Raw genomic sequence first — 12,949 nt, 5'->3', positions numbered from 1 at the left:
AGGTGACTACTTGAGTATGTCACCACAGATTATAACATTGATAGCAATGGAGATACTTCAAGTTCGTTAGTATAACCTAGATTGTTAGATGGTTCGTGGAGACATTAATAAGCATGTGAAAGTTGGAACTCAACACTCCCAAACACCAATCAATATGTTTCAAACTTATCATTTCGGTATGTCAACTAGTTAAGATTAACAAAAATGAGTATAAGTATCTCGAGATTAACCAACTAGTTAAGATCAAAACATTTTGAAGGTACAGTGTTGGGATGGGGGATGCAATGCAAGTGATCGTCACCGTCATTAAAAACCAACCCAGTAGGATCAATGGGCCTATTAACACAAACATGATGAGAGAACTCAAACGAGCATTGGAACTTGGAAAATTCAAAAAATTCACACTGTTTCATAAACCTTTTATTGCAAATAAAATTCTGATGCCTCGGTATGAGACAGCAATTTTGATCCCTCACCTTAAATTTCACCATTTAAGCCATAAAAGCAAATGGTAATAGACACAATTTCAACATCACAGACTGTAAAATCTATCAAAACATATCCCACAGACAAAAAGGACGTATCAACAAGGTTGGCCCTGGCTATATCCTTAAAATACAGAAACAATTTACAATGAAAAACAAGTACGCTTCGAGCAATACTTTAGTTCCCAAACTATAAAATGTATTGTTGCCCTTTCCTCATATTATATGGGACCAAACCAACCCTTTATGCATCAACTTGTGTCCAACTGTCATCATCTACCAGCTTGTAAACACTGAAGTGGTTGACCCTGAACTTCCACTCCCCCTTATTGGGATCATATGATACAAACTCGGCACCTTGATCTTCAGCCTTTCTCTTCAGCATCTCTTTGTATTTCTCGATTCTTGGCCCTTCAGTATACTGTTGTCCAGTTTTTTTATCAAAACATTTGATGTTGAGGAGTGTTACCTCAGCAGGCTTATTCAGCCCCTGTCCAACAGGAGGTTTCTTTGAATCATCCATGTATACAATCACCTCACGATTATTAAATTGAACAACGGACTCAAGATCAAGCCCTCGTACATCTGTCACGCCCAAAAATCTGATGCTGCCATAACCTTGCCTTCCAACCACAAACTCCTTGACATGACTGCAGAATCCTGGTTCAGCTCTTTCCTTGGCCGCCAGTTCATGTATACGAGGCAGTGTGAAGTAATCAGATCTCCGTAGCTTTGGCATTAGTGCCTCAACATCAGCTCCATGTTCATACACAATGGCAGCCTCACCGGCTCTGTGCCCACCGAGTGTCTTATACATATCCGCCTTTTGCGGAGACTGGTCTTCATTACTCCCATTTGATGCATGCTTTGTAGGAATAGGCTGCTGAACTTGCTCCTTGACAGCACCATTTTCAGCTGCAATCTCTGTAAATAATACAGAAGTTATGAGACGGGAATAAAAGCACAAAAACATGGGACAAATCAGGGAACAATTTAATGATCCATCGTAAAATACTTTCCGTTGTCTCATACTGAGTGTCACTTTAGATTATTTCATACTAAGAAAAGCTTTACATAAATGAAAGAGTGTAACAATTGTACAACATTATCATTATTAGCCATTGATTGTTAATCATTGTGATAAATGCATAAGTAATATGAACATAGAAGTGACACATGGTCAATTTAGGGATATAATTTAAATAAAATAATTAATATTACATCGAAAACATAGTGTGACGCGTAATTTAAAACATTTTTCTTTTGTTAATGTAACTCATAATCTCAACAAATGAAGCACAGCCACCAAGGTCCAGTAAAATAGTTCAAAATTTGTTAAAATAGGTCAATAAGATAGAGCCATCTTTCAATAATAAATATTAATAGTGTGAGAAGCACGTACTCTCTTTATCCTGTGAGCCGGTCCTATCATTGGGTGCGGTAACTGCTTCTCTTGAGCTTATCCCTGAACATTACATTCAAATTATGAGTAGCTATATAAAAACGTAAAATTTCAAATGTTTGTGCAAACATAACGCAGAATCTGCTTGTACTCTTGCTAATATCTAACAACAGAAAATTGAAAAAGAAGTATGGCAAAACAGCGCACAAGTCAAATACAGCAAAATACTAAAATGTAGAGGGTTATAAGTGATGTTTTTGTTTGGTTGAGGGTTATAAGTAATGTTGAGATGCCCTAGAAAACAAATGTAATCTCTCCCCTATGCCGTTAATCTCAAGTATCAGCAGGCCAGACCCCAAAACTGCTATGCAGTGACCGCTATTACGAAGACTAAAAAATAGTACACAATCTAATAAATCTCAACAAAATACATAAATACCAAAAAATAGCAAAAAAAAATACACAATTAAAAGGATAATCATAGTTAATAAATAATTATTCCCTCCATTTTTTATTATAAGTCGCTTTGGGGAAAAAATTGTATTAAATATAAGTCGTTTTATAAAACCAATTAATCATTAATGTTATTTTTTCAAATATACCCTTAAGCATTTATTATTCTCTCTTCTATCAATTTTGTAAATTTATCATTCTCATATCATTAATGAAGGACAGTTTTGTAAATTACTTGTAATTTCTCTTTTTCATATAACAATTATTACATTTCTTAATGTGTGAAAATGCCAAAAAATAATCATAATAATAAAGGAGGTATTACTAGCTTTATTCATTTGCCACCAACATTAATAATCACAAAACCCTCAGTAAAAGAAAACAAATCAACCAAATATAATTTAACTAATTAAAAATCAGGAGCAGAAGAAAACTCCACTCCTTATACTTTAATTAAAAATCAGGAGCAGAAGAAAACTCCACTCCTTATACTTTAATTAAAAATCAAATTTGATAATGAAGTCAATGTTGAGTATTTTGCAGAGAGAAGTGGAAAAGAACCCAAAAGAACATATAAGGGCGGTGAGCTTTGCAAAATGGAGGTAGTACTAGCTTTGTTCATTTGTCACTAACGTTAATAATCACAAAACCCACGGTCAAAGAAAACAAATCAACCCAATATAATTTAACTAATTAAAAATCAGGAGCAGAAGAAAACTCCACTTCTTATACTTTAATTAAAAATCAAATTAGATAATGGTGTCAATGTTGAGTATTTTGCAGAGAGAAGTGGAAAAGAAACCAAAAGAACATATAAGAGCAGTGTGCTTTGCAAAAGCAGAATACCAGAAGAATAGAAGGATTCAAATGCAGAAGATGGAAAAGCAGGAGAAACAGATGGCTTTGCACACAGGAGAAGCAGAAAAAGAAAAAGAAAAAAAAAAGAGAAGTTTGGAGGGTTTCGCAGAAGGAGAAGAACCGACCCTCCTCACACCGCAGAAGGAGATCCAAAATGAGTCACACATGCTTGAGAAAAAGAATAAGAAATAGGTCACTTGAAATAAATCAAAATGACCAATATGCCCTCAAAATATTGAAAGAACCGTCAACTAAGTTAATTTAATTTGACCATCAAGTCTGAAATGAAAGCAGATGCCATCATGCCAGGGAGCCTGAGATTTGGATGTGATTCGCAGCTGCTGCACTTATTGAACACGGCTTGCAGGCTGAACGCGGCGCAGCGGACACCTGCTCTGAAATTCCGAGATCGCCAAAGTGGCATGATTGACAACATAGATTATCTCAATCATAGCTGTGATAATATCTTAACAATATCTCATCACATCATTACTCTATCATAAAACATATACATATTTTATGGATACCTTACCAGACACACTTAGTTTCCATATTTCCTTATTGTCATCAATATTATTGAAGTTTTATTATTGAGATTATTATACATAATTTGAGTGTCTTACCAAAAAGACACTTAATTTTCATATTTCCTTACTGTCATCAATGTTATTAATCATTGCAAGTATTCCTTCTCTTCCCTTTAGACCTAAAGGAATAAACCTATAACTAAGTACCAAAAAAAAAAAATACTAAAATACAAATCTTGGGATGCCATGATGTATGTCAAATGTAACGAACGTAATACTTCATTTCAAAACTCAAGTAGAGAAAAACATTGAATATGATCAATCAAAAAGATATTACCATTCCCATTCACAGAGGTGTATCTATCCTTAAAAGTAGATGCTTTCTCGGAAGCCTTTCCAGGCCACTGCTCCATGGGACAAATGATCAATGCCCTTGGATTTTCCCTAGGAATGAAAAGGGCATCAGCCTTTGGTGTGGTCGGAGTGTCCTCATCATCAGTAAAGAATGGAACCTGCAAGAGAACAGTGCAGTTAAGACATACTACAGGCCTAGTTTTAACATAAACCCTGATCATAACTGACAAAACTACAGTTAGTCACCTTTGTTCCCTCATTCTTATATTTCCTTAAAGGAAACTTGATCCGTCTTTGTGAGAGGTGGCGAGAAGTCAATAAGGAGGATATTCTTACGGTAGCCGGTTTGTCTTGGGCCTGAAAACAAGTCAGTATGAAACTTATTTGCGGTTCATAAAATGAAAAACCACCCACAAAGGTTGATCATAGTTTGCATTGGAAAGATAAATAAAATATGGATGAACTCAAGTTAAAATATAAAACCAGCATATAAAATCAACATCATTTACCGGCATGCTAGAGATTCCGTATTGAACAGAAGGAGTAGTTCCAACTCGGCCAATTGACATCTGAGGTAAAGCAGGTAGCGTTCCAAACGGATTTGTAATGGGTGCTGCTTGTGCAACCACGGAATTCTGGGGAATAGCCCTGTCAAACAAAAAAAGAACCATTTAATTGGAAAAACAGTCCTAACTAAAAAAAAAAGTGACATTATGTTAAAAAAAAAAGAGATAAAATACGAGAAAAGTCATTCTCCCTTGGTCAGCCAGAAAAACATACACAGTACTTTAAACTAATGCTTGAAATGAAACCAATAAATAAAACAATTGTAACTGGTAACTTACTGAAGTCCAAAATTATTCTGACCAAACATGCCTGAAGTTCCACCAAAGCTACTTGCACCAGCTATATTTAAGACAGCAAAATAAAGTAATCAATTTGAAACATTAATCCTTCAATCATTGCATGAAACAAAAAAACAGCGCACCCATAGCAAAAATATTGAACTAACCAGGTTGCGTCTGGCCAAAGTTGCTAAAGGAAAAGGCACCACTTGACTGAGCAGGTTGCGCAGATTGGAATGGTGTTGACATTGACGGCTGCAGATAAACAGTCAAAGAACATAATAGAAAATGAAATCTAGTGCAAACTGGAGTTGGGGTGGGAAAATGTATGATACATGCAGAAAACAAAGGAACCTTAAAATAGACAAAGTATTGATCGAAGTATCATACAAAGATGCTATAAATATTCACATACAAGTAAATCAACTATTAGAAAGCACAAACAATACAAGTAAATCAACGCCGGATTTCCATAAGATGCTCAATAGGATGTAAATAGCATTTCTTTTAATGTTTAAATGGTGTAATCATATTCCATACAGACAACTTCATTTATTTTGTTCCTAGCAGCTTGTTTTATATTTAACCACTAGTAGATGGATGGTTTTCATTTTACTGAAAACTATTTATCTGTGCGGACAATCCTTCCTGTCAGGATAGAGCGTAGTGGTAGCGGACTAGTGGTGTTGGTAGTAGTAACGTTTATCATTTATATGTAATTCCTAAAGAACAGTGACAACTGACAACTAGTTTTGCAAAAAACTTAACAGGTTAGTTAAGTAAATCTCAAATACTGACTTCATCTTATCTTTGGATCATAAAAAACCATGATCTTTACCGAAAAACAATGTTAAAAGTGAAAAGCATTATATCAAATCTACTCACCGCTGTTTGACCAAAACCTGTCATAGCATTGGAGGTGAGTGGTGCGCTGTTTGAGAAAATGCCTCCAGCAAGCCCAGATGAAGGTGAGCTGAACAAGCTTGATTGACTAAACCCGCCAGTCTGCCCAAAGGGGGAGGTATTCTGACCGAAAACAGAACTAGACTGTGAATTTGAAGGGGCTGCAGAGCTAAATAATTGGGATGGCTGGGTGTTGCCAAAAATGCTTGAGCCAAATGGTGAAGATGTACTCTGAGCTGCAGTATTAAACAGGGAAGAGGATGACCCAAATGCCTGCGACGAAGTGTTGGCACCAAACGGGGATGAGGATGAGCCAAAAATGGATGGTGCTGCTGCTGACGTTGAAGAACCAAAAGCCGATGAACTGAAAGCAGGAGCTGAAGTTCCAAATCCAGAAGAAAATGTTGAAGTCTTCGGTGCAAATGGGTTAGAATTAGGTGTTGTGCTAGAGAAAGGATTGGCTGATGATTGACCAAATACAGGTGATGGAGAAAAGGCATTTGTTTGTGTCGTAGATGAATTAAAGCCAGCCATACCAGTTGGCTGTGGAGCAGAGGCAAGTGGTCCTCCTGAATTTGAAAATAAGTCAAGACAATCAGTCAACACCAATGAAAGCTTGAGGAATCATCAAACTATTTCTATTTAATATATCTTTTTGAAAGTACCTTTATCTCCCAATTGATAGTCCTCCCATCGTAGCTCCTCATGGCTTTTATCTCTGTAAACAGGCATGGCTGATATGGACTCCAATTTTCCAGGTGGTGTGTTACCACTATCTGTTTCAGTTGTAGCTGAGTAACTAGCTACTCTACTTCCACCCCGCTGACCTCCAAATCCTGACTGCCCCATACCAGTACTTCCAAATGCTGGAGTGGGAGTCTGTGATCCTGCATAAAAAAATATGAAAAAATCACTCTCGATAACAACGACATAATATACAGAAAAAAATGCAATTATTCGAGTCCCTTGCATCGTAAATATACATATATCACAAAGAAAAAATTAAAAACTATTAAACTCACCAAATGCAGAACTCTGACCTCCAAAGGCTGAGGTTGTACTGCCAAATGGGCTGCTGGAACCAAATGCAGCACTAGACTGACCAAAAGCCTGAGTGGACGAGCCAAAACTAAAAGCTGGGCTACTAGAAGTACCAAAAGCAGGAGTGCTGGAAGCTCCAAATGCAGATGTGCTTGATGAGCCAAATACAGGACTACTTGACGCCCCAAAGGCTCCCCCACCTCCAAACACAGGAGTACTTGACATGCCAAATGCACCCCCTGTGTTACCAAAAGCTGAGGTTGATGTTGAACCAAATGCCGGGGTGCTGGTCGCACCAAAAGCCGGGGTGCTGGACGCACCAAACGCAGGAGTGCTGGTCGCACCAAATGCAGGGGTGCTGGTCGCACCAAATGCAGGAGTGCTGGTCGCACCAAATGCCGGCTGGGATGATGCACCAAAAGGTGTTGAGGAACCAAATATGCTGCTTCCAAATGCTGGTTGCGATTGTTGGGTGTTACTTCCAAATGCTGGTTGTGATGGTTGGGTGGCACTTCCAAATGGACTTGAAGTAGTAGTAGAGCCAAAACCTCCAAAAGCAGGCTTCTGACCAAAGGCAGATGATCCTAGGAAGAAAGTTGGTTTTCAGGTAGAATTACAAAACCGCAAAATATAACAAAAACAATACAATAAGAAAGGCAGAAGAGTAAGCCAAAAGATGCTAATGATTACCATTATTAGATATTAATAGATATTAATAAAAGAAGGATAGCATTAACTAGAAAATACAAATTTCAGTCATTATGTAATCTTTAGGTCTTTTAAAAGAACTGTAAATTAGCATTGACTAGAGAACGCATACAGCTAAAAGAAATCGCACTCCTTCATAGTGTTCTTGTGTTCTTGCTTTTAAGTGTTTCACATGGGATGGGATATTGTATGAATCTGTGGTTCCCATGATATCAATTTACAGACATGTAAATGAGAACAACTTTCGGGGTGGACTGTTGAGGTGGGGGGAGGGAGGAAGAAATCTATAGACAAATTATGGCACACATAGATACAGACATACAAATTCAAATGAAATGAAATTTTCATTAGAAAGGAGAGAAAATATGATAATAGTAAATTCAGAGAAAGTAAAGCTCGACAGTTGTTTTGTGAAATCAGACATAAAAAATAACATTCCTAAAAGAATTAGCTAAGCACTACAAAAAATCTGTGTATGAAAATTGGTATTTCAGTTTTTAAAACATTGTGCTTCTCACACATCGCATGACACTACCAATAAACCGGTTTCAACTCAAAGGCTCCAAAGAATCGGTGTTGTCAATTGCGGATAGCGAAAAAATATCAAATTCTTAAAATTCCATAACGCAATAGTGCTATAGCACCACTAACATATCGCGGAACAATATCAATTTATCAAAATTCTGCTACGATGTTGCGGTATAGCGACGTTATACAAACTATTTAACAACAGTGCAATGAAGACAATCTATTTAGTGCAACACAATTCATAAATGGAAAAATATCAACATTCATTCCATAGATACGCCTACCGCCAAACGACAACAAAGAATTACCAAAAGCAGGAGATGAAGACGCCCCAAATGCAGGCATTGAACTCCCGAAAGCCGGTGACGACGAAGCGCCGAAAGTAGTATTCGAAGAGAAAGGAGACGACGTTTGTGCCGCGCCAAATACTCCCGTGGAAGTACCCCCAAAAGCAGGTGTTTGCGATCCAAATGGAGTTGTTGGGCTACCAAATGGCTTTGGAGCAAAAGGATTGTTACTCGAATTATTCGTCTGCTGCCCAAACACCGACTGCGAGGAGCCAAACGGGCTGGACGACTGCCCAAAAGCTGTTTAAAAAAGCCCATAAATTAATCAATACTTTATTAAAGTAATTGAAGTAATCAGTAAACAAAGTTTAATCACTATATACTATACTTAAATAACAACAACAGAAACAAAAACAACAACATACATAGAATGATAAATGATAACAAACAACCATTTTCCAATAAATATTCACTCCAAAAAAATTGTAAATGTGCAAATGATTCAATAAACCACAAATAAAATAAACAAAAAAAGAAAATTAACAATAGTAAAATGGAGAAGAATGGAAAACTTACGATTTGTTGAACCGAACATTCTCACACCTTTCCAAATACAGTAGAACCTTGCTACACCTTAACTACAACCAACACACATCAAATATATAATTAGCGTTAACGATAAAAGATTAACCTAAGATTTTACCGGATTAATCATCAACATTATTATAATAATTATAATAATAATTATAAATCGATCAATATTGTGAATAAGTTGAATCAAACAAACGAAAATAAACCTAACGAATTGTGAAAGCGGAAACGAGTGAAATTGAAAACGGTGAAAGATTAATTAAGATGAAATGAAAGAAACTTACAGTGAAATAGGGAAGATATAGATCTGCGTGAGAAGATTAGGGCAAAGAGAATGCAGAGAGAAAGTGTGTGATGGCTGAGAGAATGGGTTGGTTCTTCAGCCACGGCGTTTTCTCTTTGCTTCAATCGACCACAACACTGTTTACGCAGACTCACTAGGCTTTTAAATTTATTTCAATTTTATTTATATATCGGTGTTGTGCTGTTGTTTATTATTAAACCTTCGCTGTGTAGCGTGAAATCTCCGTGGATACACAATCAGGGTTTCATCGGAACTATTTTTTTTTTCTTTTATTTATTTTTTAAAAGAGTTTAAAAAACGCTACCACTTTTTTTTGACTAAAAAAAACGCTACCACTTTTTTTTGACTAAAAAAAACGCTACTCCACTTAACAATTATTAGTACTACAAGTTTATTATAGATAACTATGATGAGAAAAGTCAAGCATGTCTAATGATATAACAATTGTGATAGATTGATCTATTGTACTTTATCTCACAAAGTAGGATGGTTTATATGGACAAATTTACTGTCACGATTTTATTTAATTATTTTTTAATAAAAATACTTTATTCAAATTCAAAAAACGATTACAAACAAGCGATCTCAAGGGAATCTAGCTCATCAAGGAGACAACAAAAATCCATAGTCTCACAAATTATGACATCATTAGCCTACCGATAAACTTCCTAAATTTCAGTTTGACCCAGCATCTATACACTATAGTGTTGATAGTATTAAGTCTTATAGGGTTTTTATTGGTATCATTGTCAAAGTAGGTAATGTTCCTATAATTCCATGTCTCATAAATTGTCTCAACAACTTAGTAAGAGCACACTTCAGGATATTTGATATACTACCTGAGGAGTCTATCCCTTGTGGCCATTCTTTCATGGCAAGCCAGCCAAAGGGTGAAAAAGGCTTTGGGCTAGCAAGATTTCCAATGGACAACTTCCTCCAGCTTACCTCCTAATAAGAGTCTGCTAAAGCTTCATAAACACTTCTGGTATGGAATTTGTCACCGTGCAGCAGAGTGTTCTAGATTTGAAGGTTACAAACATTTTGTCTTTGCTTCAAGATAGCTTTGAGGATCCAAGAGGTATTATTTCTCACTTCCATTGTCATGATGTTCTGGTTCTCTACATAATAGCGTTGGATCAATTTGATCCACAGGCTATCTGCTTTGCCGTTTAGATTCCACAATAGCTTAGTCAAATTTGCATTGTTCCAATCTTCCAAGGCTATGATGTTGAGACCTCCTTACTTCTTAGAAGAGCAAACATTTTTCCAAGTTATAGGAGATTTCCTAGTGATTTTTTCACTCCCTGGCCAAAGAAAAGATCTACAGATTGCTTCAATCTTTCTAATGACTTTCCTTGGTAAGGGCAAGCACTACAACCAGTAGTTAGTTAAAGAAAAAAAGCATACTTTTAATCAATTGGTACATGCCCACAAAAGAAAGCAGCCTAGAACTCCAGTGATTAATTCTAGCCACAATTTTCTCAATCAGGGGCAGATAATGATTAATAGCTAGCTTCCTACTAGTCAAAGGAATTCCAATATATCTAAAGGGAAGCAAACCCTCTGTGAACCTGTGATCTCCTAGATTACTTGTTTTTTCTCATATGCCACATTCCCAAAAAAAAAACTTGGCATTTGGTAGGGTTGACTTTCAGACACATGGCTTTAGAGAAGTTATATGCCTTTTTATTAAGTAAGGAATATCAAAACTTATATGACTTTTTATTTTATTAGAAATCAATGACAACATATAACTATTAATTACATCCATAATATTATTATTAAAGGCGGTATAACTCTATCTTGAAAACCTTAGGGATCATTCATATTATCTAAGAAGGATGTATAAGTATATGAACAATAGAAAAATTGAATCACACAGACTTGTAATAAAAATAATTAACGGTGGTATTGTCATCTTTTTCTTCTTCAATTGTTCCATCATCAACATTTAATATCTAATCGGAAAAAAAAATTCTTTAGCTAACACCAACATTTTTTCTTCGATTAAGTAGTCACATATATTTGTATATACCATCATTGTTTCACGATAATTTCAAGGATAAGAGGAGTTAATAGTAACATGAACTACATCTTTTTGTTGTTTTAAACATAAAAGGTAGAATTTGTCTGAAATCTCCTTCAAAAACAACAAATTTTTCTCTGAAAATAATATAACAAAATTGAATAACATCTTTGAAAATTTCATCAACAACTTCAAAATAATGTTTATGGATCACTAGTGTCTCATTCCATATATTGTTCTTTTTCCATGACTCTGGCCAATTATTATTCCCACCAGGAATCGAACTCGATATTCCCCGAACCTTCGTTCTTAGCAGGAGCTCGTTTACCTCTCGAGCCCAATTGCTTGGTTGAATAATATCTCCTTTTGATATTTAACAAATAGACATCATTAACATAAAAATTAATTAAAGACATGTGTGCAAAGGAGATGTTCAAAATTTTATGTATATTTGTATTCATTTTACACATGAGATTTTTAATTTTCATTCACCTAAAATTTATAATGTGTGTACTAGTATCGCTCACATTTTTTATTTAGACTAAGATATTATTTCATATTCTTGTAAATCAATTTTAAATTAAGGATAAATTTGTAAGTTATTTATTTATTTTTTTAACAAAAAATAAATAAATTATTTTATAAAATTATCTTTTATTAATATAAATTGAAAATAATTAGAAGAAGAATGACTGAATAATAATAAATGATATGATAGAAAAAAATTTTAAGGCGACTTATAATTTAAAACATATTTTCATCCAAAGTAACTAAAGAGTTTGGACAAATATAATAACTATAATTATGCAATGATGGGCTAATTAAAGACATTAAATTATTTATTTGGAACAATAGTATCTTTAAAAAATTATTAATTCCAAACACTATCCAAGTATGAATGAAACACCAATCAAGTGTGAACGAAAAATATGAAAAAAAAAGAAGATAAATTATAGATTCATCGTACTAATGAAAAATATTACTATAACAAATATGGTGAAAATCAATAATATGAAACGACACTAAATTAATAATGGGTAAGATAAAATTAACTTGAAATTATATCATTGTAAGAAAAGTAAAGAAAAATAATGTAATGTCGACATTGAGATCCATCCAAGGTTGTCAGATTCCCAAGTCTACTCAGACTCGTAAAGGGCATGTAGACTCGACTCGCAAACTCGTACGAATCTATTGAAAATTAAAAATGACTATCAAAAACCTGTAAGTGACACATATATGACACGCTCCTATATTTTTAAACTTGTAAATGCCTCATATTTGACACAAATATATATAATAGAACACCAATTAAAATAAAATTAAAATTTCATACTCCATAACAAATTTCTTAGCAAAAAATCATGATAATAAAACAAACAAAATAGCAAAGTATGTAGTTAAAGACTTAAATTACTAATATCTTCTTAATTGGCTACTACATAAGCAAAAAAATTCATAAAATAGATATGCTAATGGCTTCAAACATCGAAAGCTCCAATGAAATCATCACCATCTTTTTCATCGGTATCTTGAGTATCATCATCAAACTCTGCCCTAGATGAAACACCTTATTCATCATTAACCAATGTTGGATTGCTTGAAGTTTCACTTCCTCCTAATTCAATATTGCCATC

General features: G+C 34.9%; 1 protein-coding gene across 1 annotated transcript; it reads right to left on the bottom strand.

Annotated features, from left to right (window-relative positions):
- Positions 1–389: 389 nt before the first annotated feature.
- Positions 390–9,503, bottom strand: LOC131644240 (nuclear pore complex protein NUP98A). The gene is made up of 13 exons (XM_058914684.1): positions 9,267–9,503; positions 8,968–9,029; positions 8,413–8,691; positions 6,850–7,452; positions 6,493–6,714; positions 5,810–6,396; positions 5,092–5,179; positions 4,925–4,985; positions 4,589–4,727; positions 4,326–4,436; positions 4,063–4,237; positions 1,888–1,950; positions 390–1,409 (listed from the first exon to the last, which is right to left on the bottom strand). The coding sequence occupies exons 2-13, from the start codon at positions 8,984–8,986 to the stop codon at positions 730–732; spliced, it is 3,027 nt and encodes a 1,008-aa protein (XP_058770667.1). The 5' UTR covers positions 8,987–9,029; positions 9,267–9,503; the 3' UTR covers positions 390–729.
- Between the last annotated feature and the right edge of the window lie 3,446 nt (positions 9,504–12,949).

The sequence above is a fragment of the Vicia villosa genome, linkage group LG1, assembly GCF_029867415.1.
Source record: "Vicia villosa cultivar HV-30 ecotype Madison, WI linkage group LG1, Vvil1.0, whole genome shotgun sequence".
Taxonomy (NCBI): Eukaryota; Viridiplantae; Streptophyta; class Magnoliopsida; order Fabales; family Fabaceae; genus Vicia; species Vicia villosa.
Note: the sequence above shows the minus strand (reverse complement) of the source record. Positions and strands in the feature narration are given on the sequence as shown.